General features: G+C 32.8%; 1 protein-coding gene across 1 annotated transcript; it reads right to left on the bottom strand.

Moving 5' to 3' along the window:
- Positions 1-2,139: 2,139 nt before the first annotated feature.
- LOC113515065 (cell cycle control protein 50A) lies at positions 2,140-11,737 on the bottom strand. The gene is made up of 9 exons (XM_052896084.1): positions 11,524-11,737; positions 11,298-11,431; positions 10,209-10,411; positions 7,484-7,611; positions 6,816-6,935; positions 6,418-6,503; positions 5,517-5,652; positions 4,893-5,058; positions 2,140-3,416 (listed from the first exon to the last, which is right to left on the bottom strand). The coding sequence occupies exons 1-9, from the start codon at positions 11,576-11,578 to the stop codon at positions 3,371-3,373; spliced, it is 1,074 nt and encodes a 357-aa protein (XP_052752044.1). The 5' UTR covers positions 11,579-11,737; the 3' UTR covers positions 2,140-3,370.
- Positions 11,738-16,651: the final 4,914 nt, after the last annotated feature.

The following is a 16,651-nucleotide window of genomic DNA, read 5'->3' as shown; positions in this document are numbered from 1 at the left end:
GCTTTTATCAACTTTTTATTTACTATTAGCTTACAGCTGAATTGATATACAAAGGCGACTCTCGAAATTGCGACTGTTTGAGTGTTGTGACTCAAAGATAGACGTTAAAAGACTTGTGACCGATTTACTTCCTTTACCACAAGTCAGTTAGTCTGCGTTGACCCTTACAATTACAATTAAAGTACACTTAAACTATACAAATAAGTACATTCTATTGTGGTATAATAAAGTTAGTGAGATAGGTGAATGAGTGAATAACGGCTATGACAATAATAAATGCCCTAAAATAAATAAAACCAACAATTAATAGAACTCCTCTAGTAGTTCTGTAAACAAGAATCATGATCATCCAATAAAGTCTCAGTATGAATTTCCCAATCGATCGTATTACATACAGCGAAACAAATTCAAATTAAAAATCAACAAAATACTGTAATACGATTTTAAAAAATTATCACACATATTTAGGTACTAGTACATCATTATATTATCTGTGATTTAAGCATTTTTAAATAATATATAGACAATAACTAATCTACAATCTGTAGAAAAAAGAAAGTTTTACTTACTCGATACCATATTATACTATAGCAATATAATATGGCTTTTTAACACCTAAAAACAATATCCAATATTAGTAAATCTCTATACACTGTTACTTGAATGTTGAAATAACATTTTAAATTTGGAAACAAGTAGAACTTTTTAATTAAAAATTAATTAATATTAAACCAGCCAACACATTAATAATAAGAGTGATATAATGGCAATTCTCTAATCCTTTAAATACAGTTGTAATCTTTATTAAATGACAAAGATGGTTTAAGTTTCCATTCAGTATTAGTCTAAATCTTATTCATAATAATAAAATCTGTAAAGAATAATTACTGCGCTTAGTAACTCATTATTATCACTATTTTAAATATATATCATGTTTTTGAAGATTATTGGAAATTAAAAATCACAAAAAAAAACACGTTATCATAATATGTATTGATAAAACATGATTCGCAATAAGTGATTACCAAATTATAATAATTTTCTTTATTTTGTATAATAGCGTGCTTCTTTTACTAGTGTTTTTATTAGGCTTTAATCTTTGCACCTATCTTTATCAATATTTATATTATATGATAAATATCTTATTTAAAAAAAAGTAAATACAGCGAACGGACCTGCGACCCGTCGTGGGAAACAAAATCTAAAGTAAAATATGTCGCGAAATTAAACAGTGGCAAATCTTATATATAAAATTCTCGTGTCACGGTGTTCGTTACCAAACTCCTCCGAAACGGCTTTATCGATTTTCATGAAATTTTGTGTGCATATTGGGTAGGTCTGAGAATCGGCCAACATCTATTTTTCATACCCCTCAATAATAAGGGTGACCCTCCCCAAAAAAATTTTATTTTATTTTTTAAAAAAAAAATTCCATTTTTTTTTATTATGATTTAGCATTGAAAAATATACACAACTTTAAATTTTCATCGTTTTACGATCAACCCCTGTCTTTTAATCGCGATTTTTATATTTCGCAATAAGTGGTAAAAACAACGTTTACGGGGTCAGCTAGTATTTGACAAAAAAAATGTACTTAAACATTTCAACTACAAAAATGTTGGTGCATATTTGTATTTAAAGTTTTTTTTTTTTTATACCACTGATATGACAAACAAGTTATCTGCATGGTGACAATCACTTACCGTAGCGTAAAGATATCTGCAATACTAGGTGATAAAGATGTCTGCTATACTAGAAATTAGCGTATTAAAGATTCCAGGGGGAGTCGGGAGACGTGTCCGAGAGTACATATTTTGCCCTTTTAAAAAGGTAACTTATGTACACTCAGACACATCTGCACATAGTTAAAAGCTTTGTTCGTCATCCTGGAGGGTTATTAGACATTTCTAAATGGCACAGCGCACTTGGCCACCCCTGAAATACGATTAAGACCAGAAGTATGAGCCGTAAGCGTCGCCAACTTTAAACATCCATTTCCCGCCTCTTAGATAATGACCTCGATAAGAACTGTGTGCGCGAAAATTTTCAAAATCAAGATTTTAAGGTATGGGATAAATTTTTTTTATGGCAGAACATTCCTTGAGTGACTTTTTAATCTAATAAAAAAAAACTTTTATAAAAAAAAAAAAATAAAAACTGATACTGACTTTTAATTTAAAGAACAAAATCCATTTGAAGTTGGTGCCAATTGATGCGTTATGTTATTTATGTTGATAGATACAGTTGCTTAAAAGTTGGTCTTTAACTATTAACAATAATATTTAAGTATTTCATTATATTTATATTTCGTTATTAATCTATGCTTTATACATCATAATTATTGTTGTTGTTTCTCTTTGCGCCTAGCACCGACTTTAAATAGATATTGTCCTTCAAATTAAAAGTCAGTATCTGTTTATTTACTGCTTTGCTTTGCAACATTAATTTTGAAGTCAGTTTAATTTTTTTAAACTTTGTTTATTTTTATTGTTTTAGTGAAAATAATATGTAAGAAGTGAATTAAAAACTACATCTTATAATACAATCCAATTGTCATTATACCATTGCAGAACTGTATGTTAGTTTAAAAATTAATTAATAATAAATAAATAAATAAATTTGATTTACTGCTTTTAACTTTTTATTTTTAGTAATAACAAAACTGTATATAACAACAACTTTAACTCTCGCTGACAGGATAACCCACTCGCCAAATAGGATGATTTGTTTACCGATACAGTCCTGTGGCTTCCATCATCATCTCAGCAACATGAAATGATCACTCCCAGATGCAATCACCCAAATAACTAACGAAAGAGCCTAAGAAAGGTCTATACGTGCTTATAATATCCTAGGCATTATCCCCTAAATCCTAACCGTTAAGGAGTCAAACCTTCCATAATCAGCTCATCTGAATAACTTAAGTAAGGATAACAACTAACTGACTATATGAGGCTATAGTGTTTAAATCACCATCATCATCTAAGCAACATAAGATGATGACTACCAGATGTAAATATCTAAATAACTTTTGATTAAATATCAAACATCACACATGTGCCTATAAAATTTGACATTTGCCCTCGATTTCCTTGGGAGCCCATTTTCAAATCCTGACTCGGTGACAATGAGACCACCTGGTTCGAATACAAAAAGAATTTTAAAATTGGTCCACAATTGACGGAGAAGTTGGTGGACATACATAAAAAAATAAACAGTGAAACATATACCTCCTCCTGTTTTGAAGTCGGTTAACAATTCTCAATAATAAACATTTAAATATTACTGTAATTATTTTCAACTACATTTATTTAAGCACATATTTACGAGTGTTACGATTAGTTTTACGCATCCATGTTGCTGCTGCGATTTAAGAATATGGCGTCCGAGGGTTCACGTTGATCATTTCGGTTGTGCTGAAACAAGAATTATAACATTAGAATAGATAAACGATTTATTAAATATTCACAAAAATTTAAAATATTATAAAATAAAAGTGTCACTATGTTTGTTCACGCTATCTCCGAAACCGTTTAGGCGATTTTAATTAAATTTTGTAAATTTTTTGCTCCAACATAAAACTAGTTTTTATCCTGGTAATAAAAAATCCATTAAGTAGCGGTAGGGGGCAAACCGACGTTTGCCGGATAAACTAGTACTATATATATGTATAATACGACTATGAAATTGGATCACCAATATAAAGTATCTCAAAAATTCGAGGATTATTGGAAAATTAAAAGACTTTTTTTATTTTATTAGCACAGAATATTTTCGTTAATTTTGTACAATTGTTACGTCACGTCGTGTCTTTCGCTCAATAAAATGAGAATGAATAATTCATGTAAAAATATATAAATCATCGTGTTATAATTTACTTGATATATATATATATACTACTACTATGTACGTATACACATATATATATATATATATATATATATATATATATATATATATATATATATATATATATATAATACGTCCAAAAGATTTATTTTTAATAACATAATATATAAATATTATTAACCAGCAGGTATGTATACCTAATATTACGTGAGGGAAAGAGATTGTTTATTATCTTCTAACTATTATTAGAAGATCTACATTACAATTTTACATTAACTTATATTTAACTTACGAGCTCACAGTAGCGTTTTGGGAATTAGGATCTTCATCGAGGAAACAGGAAGAGGCGATAGGCAGTGAATATCTACCGTACAATGATATTAGATAACAAAAAAAAACATTATACGGAATAAAAAATATGTACCATGTATTTATATATATATGTATAATTTGTCACATTGTTGCTTGCCTTGATAATGTTGGAAGAGAGAGAAAGGGACTGTTAGCAATGGAGGGTAATAGCCCAATTGCTAACACACATTTATATTACATTATACTTATTAGGTCGACTTGTGTGTTGCAGAGAAGACTCTTTTGAAAACTACGTTAATTAATGAGCCAACTGACCTGATTTCATCCACACTTATCATCATTCAATGGAAACCCACCAGTATATACTAATAGCGTAGGCGAAATTACCGATCCATTTTCTTTTCATTAAAAAAATAATGTTTGATTTTGTCTTAAAACATTTGCTATAAACACACTTACATAACATTCAATATAAATTAAGTATTATAATTTTGTTATACAAAATAACATTTAATTATAACATTAGTATTGTTATGTAAATTTCTTTTTTTTTCATGCCTTGCCAACATCACAAAATTGGGCATGCATGTAGTGATTGGAATGGAGAAGAACATAGGCTACTTTTTATCATGTTCAATCAATAAATCCCAGTCTAACAGACGAAGTCGCGGGTAAAGACTATTACACAATAACATATTGAACGTTTTCAAAATGGTTAAAAGTGGGCTCACCTCTTGGAACAGCGCACGTGTATGACCAGGAGCACAATACCGAGCAGGAGACACAGCGTGCCCACCACCACGTACGCGACGCCCAAAAACGGGTTCTTGCCACCGAGTAGCGACGTTGTCGATATTATAAAAGACTTGCGACCATCGAAATCGATCACGGAGTAGTCTGTATGGACAATTACAGCAAATTAATCAAACATATTCGATATTTAAAAAAAAAAGATGAAATAGACAAAACGGTTGAACGTAGAGTGGTCATATAAAACTGGTAATAATATAATTACAAAATCATACAACTAGTGTCTAAACATATGTTCGTTCGTTTATAATGATAGCGTCCTAAAAAGTCTACGGCGCCAAATAATTAAATAATAATGAAGAAATAATAAAAGAAAAAGAAATGTAAAATAAAAGAAAAAGAAAATCCCTTACCAGAGGGAGACTATACAAAAGTCAATTGCTTGGGTACCTCTGTCCCACGAATCTGACAGTAATGTTAGACGAATTGGCAAATAATAAAAGAAAAACTGCTTTATTTATTAGTGTCACTTTTAAGTGTAACTTTTGTATGGAAAATAATTTATGTAAAATTTTTGTACATCGATAGTATAAATCGGTACTTACTGTAAGCAACATTAAGTATATAGGCGCCCTTCATGAGTCCGTCGCCGAAGCCGACTTTGGTGTGGTCAACGCGCCGGTATAACTTGCGGAATGTCGGCAGCGCCGCAGTACGCATCCAAACGATCAGGTCCTCGTTCTATATGAAACAAGAGTATATAATACGATTATTTGTATTATATGACGACATGTGACTACACCGTTTTGAGTGAAATCAAAGAGAATATGGTTCATGAATGCAATCAACCAAAAAAAAAGGGGCAAAATGATTGGTCGAACTATGGCTTCTCACTAAACGCTTTTCCAAGCTACGTTTGAAGAATCCGAAGTTATAGGATGAAGTTAATATTAAAGTTGCTAAGAAGCTAAAGGATAAACGTAATTAATATTTTAGAGCCTTAAGTATAAAAAATAGAGACAATAGATGGAGTACTGTGCTATGAAGTAAAACATGAACGAAAAAGCAAATGTTTCACAGTTTCAGTATCAATAAAAATTTGTTGCTTCATATAGTCAAATTTAATCAAGAAGATAGAATAAGGCAATCTTCTCACATATATTGAACTATATATAGATTTAACATAGATTGGCTGAGCTGAACAGCTGAATTTCTTGCCCGTTTTTCTTAGTCGAAATTGCTTTCCAAACTGAGCGATAGGATTTATAAAAAAATTACAATTCAAAAATGCTTATAATTAAGTACTTCATTAAAAAATTATTTTTACTTATTATTACTTATATATTTGTCATGTTTTTGTAGTGGGTAACATTGTTATTAATAATCGGAGGGTATGAAATAAAGTGTGTTGTCTGTTGAACGCTCGCCTGTGATTTATCCCGCTACTATAGAATATTACAGCTTTATTTTGAAATTAATAAGAATATTAATAACGCAGACACTCACTTGGAAACCATTGTTGTTAGGATCTTCAAGATCCAACTCCCATATATTGACATGCCAGTTTTCAGGTTTTGTGTAGTTTGCAAATGCTGTAAAATATTTTATGGAAATTATCTACACTGTAATATTAAAATGAATTTTTCAGTTTAGACATACAGAATGACGCTCACAGTTAAATCATGAATATTTAATTATCTGAAATAAATAATTAAAAATCTTAATAAATAACTATCTCTGTTTGTTATTTTGGTAAAAATGTTCATCTTCACAGGGTAACGATTAAAGATTAGACTTAGTAAAAGATTAGTCTATTATAAAAAAAATTTTATACAAATGCAAAAAAGTATGTATAAATTATCGTTAGTAAATTAAACAAATGACATAATATAAATTAGCCTTACCGGTTTTAAGATCGCCTGGAGGATTTTGAAATTTGATTCGTTTGTCAGAGTCCCATGCAATGCCTGTCCTAATCACTGGTATATCCTTTGACAGAACTTGGGAGTACACTGTTAGTGTATCTGTAAAATTTAACAACTATCATTCTGAGGTTCAAACTGTACGCCAAAAATACGAGTAGCAATGAATTTTAATAAGTATGGGCATGCTGACTATAATAACGATGACAAATAAATTAGTAAATTATACATAAGTATATATTCAATTAAATCTTTACTTATTTATTTATTTAATCTTTATTTAAAATGTTTAAATCAGTTCAGCTACTTTCTCGTGAGACGTAACAAATCCACATTAATTCTAAAAATGAGTAACGAATTTTCACAAATGCAACTTTATGTACAGAATTTTCGACCCTAACGGTTTTATCATAATATATATGTAATTGATATTGGGATTTCATAGTTTCTATATATCAATGTAAACCACCATCATAAATAAATGCATCAATTTTATTTAACACTTCTTTATATAAGTAAACAGTGTTAGTCACAAGATGTATACAAAGCCGAAAACCTGTTATAGTATTCATGAAATTGAACAACTTTGTAAGAAATACAGTGGATTTATTAGTTTATGAATTGTAAAAAAAAAAAATGTTATGCAGTACCATTGAAAAGGGAGTTTGCAATTGCACCACATGGAGCAATAGGTATTTTCTTCTTGCTATCATAAGCGAATGGTTCACAGTCTGATGATGGGTCTGCCGACAGACGCCCCAGCAACTGATTGTCATCTCTAGAAATAAAATATTCCACTATAAATATGTAATATAAAATTCAAGTTACATTAGCATCCTATTAATAAAGGCGATTTTCTACTAGTGATATCAACATTTTTTGCAACATATAAACAACATAAGTGTTTGAGTCTGCCATAAACTTGACAAGTGGATACACAGTTTTAGCGTAATTTTTTCTAAAGTCTGCTTATAAATTACATAGTTTGGGTTCCATATTGTGCTGCAGTACTCTAAAACGCTTCTTACATAAGATAAATAAAGAGTTTTTATACATTCAATATCCGAAAATGGTCTGGATACGCAAAGAATGAAGCCTAAATTTTTGTATGCCTTATTAGAAATCGGATGAATATGTTCCGTAAAACTAAGTTTTGAATCGAGCAATACGCCCAGGTCACCAACAATTACAGCTTTTTTTATTTGTATACCATTAATTGAGAATGAATAGTTCACAGGTTTTGTTTTTCGTGTAAAACTAATATGCTGACATTTAGCCACGTTGATATTGATCCTGTTTGTTCTGTAGTTCAAGCGGTTAAGATCATCTTGTAGTAATTTACAATCATGACTACTATTAATTTTCATATAAACCTTCGTATCATCGGCATTCATCAAAAACTTTGCGTTATGTAAATGATCAGCTATGTCGTAGAGGTAGCCTAGGTACAATAAAGGGGCAAGAATTGAACCCTGAGGGAACCCAGATGGGATAGATATGTAACCTGAGCGATGACCTCCGATTGTAACGGCTTGTGATCTATTGCGCAAGTAAGATTTAACCCATCTCAACAAGCAACCATGTATTTCAAGCTCCTGGTGCTTACATAGTAAAATTAGATGGTCCATCCCGTCAAAAATTTTCTTACAATCTGTATAAATCAACTGGTCCCCCATTATCAATGTCTCGTATGACGTCATATGTAAAGACTCCTAAATTAGTATTTGTGGAACGTCCCTTCACAAAACCATGTTGTTGAGTTGGCACAGAGGAAGTTATTAAGATGTACATGTGATGATGAACAATTTTTTCCAAAATTTCTCCTAATACATTGAGCTTTAAGATAAAAGCCTTCATCTTCAAATTCTGAGTTATTTTGGATGAAAAGATGTGGCCTAGTTTCCCGAACGCTGCCCAGCCGAGTTGGATTCGTCAGTCGACTTCTCGGTCGAAGTTGGACTTACCCATTCGGACAACTTGTTCCAGGTATACATACTCATTGACAACTTCGAGCATAGTGTTCTCAATCGTAACCGGTATAGGTATGACATGGACGTTAGACATGATTTTAATCTCGTCCATATTCATCTTAAGTCCTACCTGTTGAGAAGCACCATTGAGGTCATTGAGCATAGTATTCAGATCCTCCAGAGATTCCGCCATAATTACTATGTCATCGGCAAACCGAAGGTGAGTGATGTATTCGCCATTGATGTTTATACTATATCTTTTCCAGTCCAAGAGTTTAAAAACTTCTTCCAATAAAACTTTAAAGAGTTTCTGGGATATGACATCATCCTGTCTTACACCTTTCTGCACTGGGATGTGTTTCGTACTCTGGTAGACATCGTAGCTTTACTGTACATACACTTCAACACTTTGATATACCTATAGTCCATCTGACACCGCTTTTTCATAGTTCACAAACGTCAGACATAGGTGGCAGATTCGATCTTCTGTTTAATCTGCCGTAGCGTATGTATGTGGTTTATGGTGCTAAAGCCTTTTTGGAAGTCAGCTTGTTCGAGTAGCTGGAAGTCGTCGAGTTTGCGCGTAAGACGAATTATTGGTCAGGACTCGAAAACAGTATGTAGAAGCGGTTCAGAAGGGATATCGGTCTATAGTTCTTCAATAAGGTATTATCACCCTTCTTGAAGAACAGAACTACCACACTTCTGCTTTGCGCGTAATACTGTTATAGATGACGAAATTAAATAGTTTCTGAAGAACTATAAGAACCGGTTTTCCACCCGCTCTCAGAAACTCTGCTATAAATCCGTCCTCCCCAAGTGCCTTGCTATTTTTAAGCTGTTTGAGAGTTATTTAAATCTCCTGCAAACTGACGTCCGGGATATCATCAATATAGTGTTGTGTAACTTTAGCTCTTTGGTCGTTATTAGCATTGATATGCGGTGTTAACGACGTTGTGTACAGCTGTACATAGAACTTCTCAATCTCATTTAAAATCACAGACATGGCGGAAATTAATCACTGGTGTCAGACTTCAACTTTGTCATTTGGCTTCGCCCAATAGCCAAATCTCTAGTGAACACTTTGGAGCCTTGTTTCCACTCTATTTTCTGTTCAATGCATATAGTACTGAACTGGCATATGTTATGCCATATACATTTGGAGATTTGCCTATTAAGCTACATATGTTCTGATTCAGATGTTGAAGACTGGGATCATTATGGGATTTATTATTCAACAATAACATAACCTAACCTGACCTAAGATTAAATAAATATTTTTGAATGTAGTAATTCTTAAAATCTATTTTCTTTAAATATTGCTGTGAACATATTTTTATTACATAAATTAATTTGTGGATAAAAACTAGTAATATTATAATTACTTAAAGAAAATTAATTTCACCTTGATTTGACATATCGGCGATGATTCTGATAATAATTACTCAAGCCATAGTAAAAGTAGACATCTCCTTTGAAATCTTCAGTAAGATTGAAGGGAATGCTACATCTGCAAGGTTCCATAAAGTTCTGCTTTATGTATTCTGCACAAGTTATGTTCTCATCATCTTTTAAACAGTTTGTATAGTCAATGACATGTTCTTTCACCTGTAAACATTGAAAATATTATTATTATATCAATTATTAACTGTCCACTGCTTAACCTTTTCCATCTCCCTTTAGTTTTGCCAGTAATTGCCATGCATGGCAGGCAAGTTGACAAATGCAGTTAGCTTTTGGTGATGTTTTAAGAGTGAGGCTGCTGTCTATCGCTCAACCATTAAGTTCCTTTAGTTACTTCTTACAACACCCACAGGAGAGGAAAGGGTAGCCCATTCTATGCCCAGACCACACAACAAATTGAAAATATATTGAGTAATAATTTAAATAAATTAGGTCTGCAAGTTACATATGTTATGTATGGTATCTTTACTCTGGTAAAAGATATAATGTAGAAATATTCAAAATAAACTTCCATTTCACCTTTTCATATGTAACTAACTTGTGGCCACAACTGATGTATCCTGGTATTAGACAGATAAATATTGAGATACTTGTAAAGTGAAAGTAACCATCTTTTATCAATATTACCACAGAGGCACTATGTTAAAATAGTAACAAATTGAGACATTCAATCAATGATTCAATTTTGTTATTTCTATTATTATTGTAGATCAAACTGTCTCATAGTTTTAAATATTTAAGAAGGAAAAACTATTAGTCACAGATGCTAGCAGCCCCATTGCTACAAAAAGGTCAATATCCACACCATCTCCTCTGGGAACCATTGTGGTTAATTGCTCGCAGATCAGCCATGAAGGGCCAGCTGACTTGATTTCATCCTTATATATCATCCCTAACTGGTACCTCGCTGCATATCAATAGCAGTCTGAGTTACAGCTAATTCAATTTCATATAAAAAATCTTTTAAATATCTAAAATAATAAACCAAGTGTTTAATAACGTAAAGTATGTTCATAATAAAACCGATTACCTCATCTGAAAAGTAGAGGAGTCCAACACCAACAGGGATGAAAGCAATTCCAATTACAAAAAAAGTGGGCAAGACCGTGCCCGCAGTTAATATAGGTTGCCACGCGGGAAGTCGTTGTTGTTTGAACGCAGAATCTACGGGTAAATATAATAAAGATGTTAAAATTAAAGACAATCAATATATTGCAAGGTCGTTGGGTGTGTCTCATAAAACTATCAAGTCTTACCAGCAGGTCTTTTGGATTTAACATTTTGGTCTGAAGTATCACTTGAAGTAGCCATGGATAAAAGTATCAATCGCTTTTAATTTGTATTGTACTGGAGTAGAATTTCACAAATCCACTTCAAAACATTAATTGAATCACAAACAAAAAATTACATTTTTATTTTTAACATTTAGATACGTCAACAGTGGAAACAGTCAATAAGGTAACACGACTCAGAACTATTCTTATATTGACGAAACTGAAAAATGTGTACAACCACCTGGAAGTACCAACATAATAAAATAAATGAGTACTTATAGCGTAGTACAAGTATTTACTATAATAACCTCTATTTAAAACACTCAAATCCATAGTTATCATAAAAGATCTAGTTACTCTATATTATAATATTTCGAAATTCATTGAACTGGTTGCATACAGCTGTATTAATCTATTTTTATTTAAAGTGCCTTTGGCCTTGACACATATTCAATGACTATTAATTGACATTGACATCATAGAGTTAGTTGACATTTTGCGAAAGAGGGTAAGAAAAGTGTTGCCTACAGAGACATATAGCATCTCTAATCTGCGATCTTTAGTCTACGCATTTGTTATTATGCCCACAAATATAATCTCTGGAGTAGTAGGAAAATTCATGTTACCTAGTTTCTTATTCTGATGCCCAGACCACTCTTTGCTACAAATGTAAATTTGAAAATATATTGTCTAATGGTTTAATATAAAATTTAAATAAATTAGGTCTGCAAGTTACATATGTTATGTATGGTATCTTTACTCTGGTAAAAGATATAATGTAGAAATATTCAAAATAAACTTCCATTTCACCTTTTCATATGTAACTAACTTGTGGCCACAACTGATGTATCCTGGTATTAGACAGATAAATATTGAGATACTTGTAAAGTGAAAGTAACCATCTTTTATCAATATTACCACAGAAGCACTATGTTAAAATAGTAACAAATTGAGACATTCAATCAATGATTCAATTTTGTTATTTCTATTATTATTGTAGATCAAACTGTCTCATAGTTTTAAATATTTAAGAAGGAAAAAACTATTAGTCACAGATGCTAGCAGCCCCATTGCTACAAAAAGGTCAATATCCACACCATCTCCTCTGGGAACCATTGTGGTTAATTGCTCGCAGATCAGCCATGAAGGGCCAGCTGACTTGACTTCATCCTTACATATCATCCCTAACTGGTACCTCGCTGCATATCAATAGCAGTCTGAGTTACAGCTAATTCAATTTCATATAAAAAATCTTTTAAATATCTAAAATAATAAACCAAGTGTTTAATAACGTAAAGTATGTTCATAATAAAACCGATTACCTCATCTGAAAAGTAGAGGAGTCCAACACCAACAGGGATGAAAGCAATTCCAATTACAAAAAAAGTTGGCAAGACCGTGCCCGCAGTTAATATAGGTTGCCACGCGGGAAGTCGTTGTTGTTTGAACGCAGAATCTACGGGTAAATATAATAAAGATGTTAAAATTAAAGACAATCAATATATTGCAAGGTCGTTGGGTGTGTCTCATAAAACTATCAAGTCTTACCAGCAGGTCTTTTGGATTTAACATTTTGGTCTGAAGTATCACTTGAAGTAGCCATGGATAAAAGTATCAATCGCTTTTAATTTGTATTGTACTGGAGTAGAATTTCACAAATCCACTTCAAAACATTAATTGAATCACAAACAAAAAATTACATTTTTATTTTTAACATTTAGATACGTCAACAGTGGAAACAGTCAATAAGGTAACACGACTCAGAACTATTCTTATATTGACGAAACTGAAAAATGTGTACAACCACCTGGAAGTACCAACATAATAAAATAAATGAGTACTTATAGCGTAGTACAAGTATTTACTATAATAACCTCTATTTAAAACACTCAAATCCATAGTTATCATAAAAGATCTAGTTACTCTATATTATAATATTTCGAAATTCATTGAACTGGTTGCATACAGCTGTATTAATCTATTTTTATTTAAAGTGCCTTTGGCCTTGACACATAATCAATGACTATTAATTGACATTGACATCATAGAGTTAGTTGACATTTTGCGAAAGAGGGTAAGAAAAGTGTTGCCTACAGAGACATATAGCATCTCTAATCTGCGATCTTTAGTCTACGCTTATTTGTTATTATGCACCTATAATAAAGTATTGTTTTCATTCTTTAAATATAATCTCTGTAATCATCTGAAAACGTAGTAGTGGGGGTGCCATTTAGAAATTCAAACTGTTAAAGCCTAGTTTCACCTGTAAGCGCCAATTCTTTATTGAGATCGGTGTCTTACTGTCCGGCTCGACCCACTGAAACTGCGTAGAGATGTTGCATCTCTGGCATCTTCTACCGAATTTATCATGGACTTCTTATATAGCGATCATACAACCCGTTTTTCATCAAATCAGTTTAGGAATTGATCACCTTATTCAACATAACAAAAAGTTTTTTTTATTTTTTGTTTAATTAGCATGCATAAATACATTTAAAAAAACTGGATTTTTAGTACCACTTAAACCTCTTGGACTTGTGTGTGATACTTTACATTTCGTTCTCAAATGTTAATATTTACATTAATATTTTGCTGTTTTAGCAAGGTTGGACAGTAAATAAGCTTTCAGTTTAAACTTTATGTTTTTAACAGTGATATTGTTTCGCAAGTCGGTAGGTAGAGAATTTACTAATCGCGGTATGAGGTAGGCGCTCGTTCGCTTGCTGAATTAACATAAAAATTATAATAAGCATAATTTTGTTTATTCTTATGGTATATTTAGGTAAGAAATAAAAATTGTTAATTTACTTATTTGTCTCTCAAGTAAAAATGTTTTCAATATTTGAAATGGCAGAGTAAAGAAACTTTTTGCTATTATATCGTCAATTTTGAACAGTTTTTAATATTTTTTTTTAATCAATATGGATAATTTTTTTTTTTTTTTACTGGCACACTCAGATATTTCATTAAATAAATTCGATCAAGAATGGGACTAGTTGGGATTGAGGATGTTCTATTTGACAGTTATAAAGTAGGTTTCCATAAATGCAAAACTGTACTTTGTCTCTATAATCTGTTTTAAATTAAAATTTAAAACAGATTAAAACAAACACAGGGTTTTAGGGTATGGAATTTTCTATGCTGTGTGTGTGATACCAGAGAGAAATAATAGGTAACATACATATACATACATATCTGTCATGTGGCACGCCTGTCTCCATTAGAGTAGGTAGAATGTAATGCCAAATGCTTCGATTCAAACAAATCTCTTTCGCTTCATTCATATTCATCAATCTTTTGATATACGGTCGCCGGTTACGGGTACTTTAAATTTGACCCTTCTTCAGTACGTTGCCTATTTGGTCGACATACGTTCATCTAGGGCGGCCCCTACCGACATCACCATTCATTCTTGCTCGATAAATTTCTTTCGTAATTCTTATTTCATCCATCCTCTCCAAATGGCCAAACCAACACAACATTCCTTTTTCGATTTTTGTTACTACATCGTCTTTCAATCCAGACTTCTCTCTAATCACACTGTTTCTTACTCTATCTTTTAATGTAATACATACTTCTCAAAGCTCTCATATCTACAGCATGTATTTTACTTTCATGCTTCATCTGCCATACCCATGATGTGGCGAATCATCGCGATTCCTTTTCCTTCCTTCAACAATTCCTACTCGTGTAATATATGCATTAGGTTTTGCCACAGACTCAAGAGGTATAGTAGACAGTGCATCTGTGGGTTTAACAGATAACACAAAGAGGTTGTTGTCTATGGAATGACGGAGTATTATTTCCATGTTTTTTCCCGATGGCTCTGGGGGAGCACATGGAAGGCCATCCACGATAGTTAACTGCATATTTTTTTTTCTGGAATTATCACTGTAAGTTCCGTCTGATTTCTAATACGATAAATACATTCATCATTGAGCCCTCCAATGTAATCTAAGTTTGCTAAAAGGAGTTTAATGAAACTCCACGTAGTATCAGCCTACTGACTCAGCCATATCACGTCAAAAGGAACCTGAACCTCGTTGCGGATGTTTAGGATCTCAGTGTAGTATTGCCAATGAGCTCGCCGCTCAGTTGTGAGGACAGGGGTCGCTGTAAGGGGTGGTTGAAGGTTACTGCTCAGACGATTCAGACCGCTTAGGCTGCTCAGACTACTCGGAAATCATAGGTTGAGTATGCCACTGTCTAGGGTCGTGGAGTCCAGCCACGAACCTATGTGTAGTGTCTCTGTTCTCAACTGCCTATCATATAGCTCAGGGTGACGACCGTTTTAGAATCTAATCCTGTTCAGCTGCGCAATCGAAATCTGACCTAAAGCTACTTAGTCAATCCCTACTGTCATTTTCTCGTTATTGCCTGGTAGAGGTACGGCTTTTTACGACACATGATTCGCTACTATACATGAGTGTTGATGTCAGTACTCCTTGAATGATGGCATGGCGAGCTTTGCTCGATACATTTTTATGACATAATCGAGAGCAGTGCACCGTTAACACTGTTTCCCGCTTTTACTCTCCTTTGAATATATCTGCCACACTTTCCATCCCTTCAAAATAATGAACCCAAATATAGATACTCACTCACTTGGTCCACTTTTTCATCTTCTATCATAATCTGGCATGTTATACTTTCATTCCTCTCAAAAACCATTACCTTCGTCTTTTTCACATTTATTTTCATAATTTTTCTTGCATACTCTTTATTCATTACAGTCATCTTTTGTTGTAATTCATACTCTGACGATGCAAGTGGTACTTGGTCGTCGGCGTATAAAAGTCTTAAATACTAACTTATTCATCCTGAATCCACAATCAGATCCTTTCAAATCGGTTAAGCAACTGTCCATAAATAGGAACAGCTAAGGAGACGCTACACAGCCCTGTCTAACACCACGTTTAATGCCAAACCAGTCCGTATAGACGCCATTTATTCTGACACAGGCATTTGAATCCTTATATAAGGATTTGAATACCCGTATCAAGTGGCTGCTCACCCACATTGCCAGTGTTGACCACAGTTCATTCTTGTCCACTCTATCATAAGCCTTTTCAAGGTCAATGAAGGCGCAGATACAATGGGTAAAAGGCGC

This window comes from Galleria mellonella, unplaced genomic scaffold, assembly GCF_026898425.1.
Source record: "Galleria mellonella isolate WM207_F2 unplaced genomic scaffold, CSIRO_AGI_GalMel_v1 utg312, whole genome shotgun sequence".
NCBI classification, from domain to species: domain Eukaryota; kingdom Metazoa; phylum Arthropoda; class Insecta; order Lepidoptera; family Pyralidae; genus Galleria; species Galleria mellonella.
Note: the sequence above shows the minus strand (reverse complement) of the source record. Positions and strands in the feature narration are given on the sequence as shown.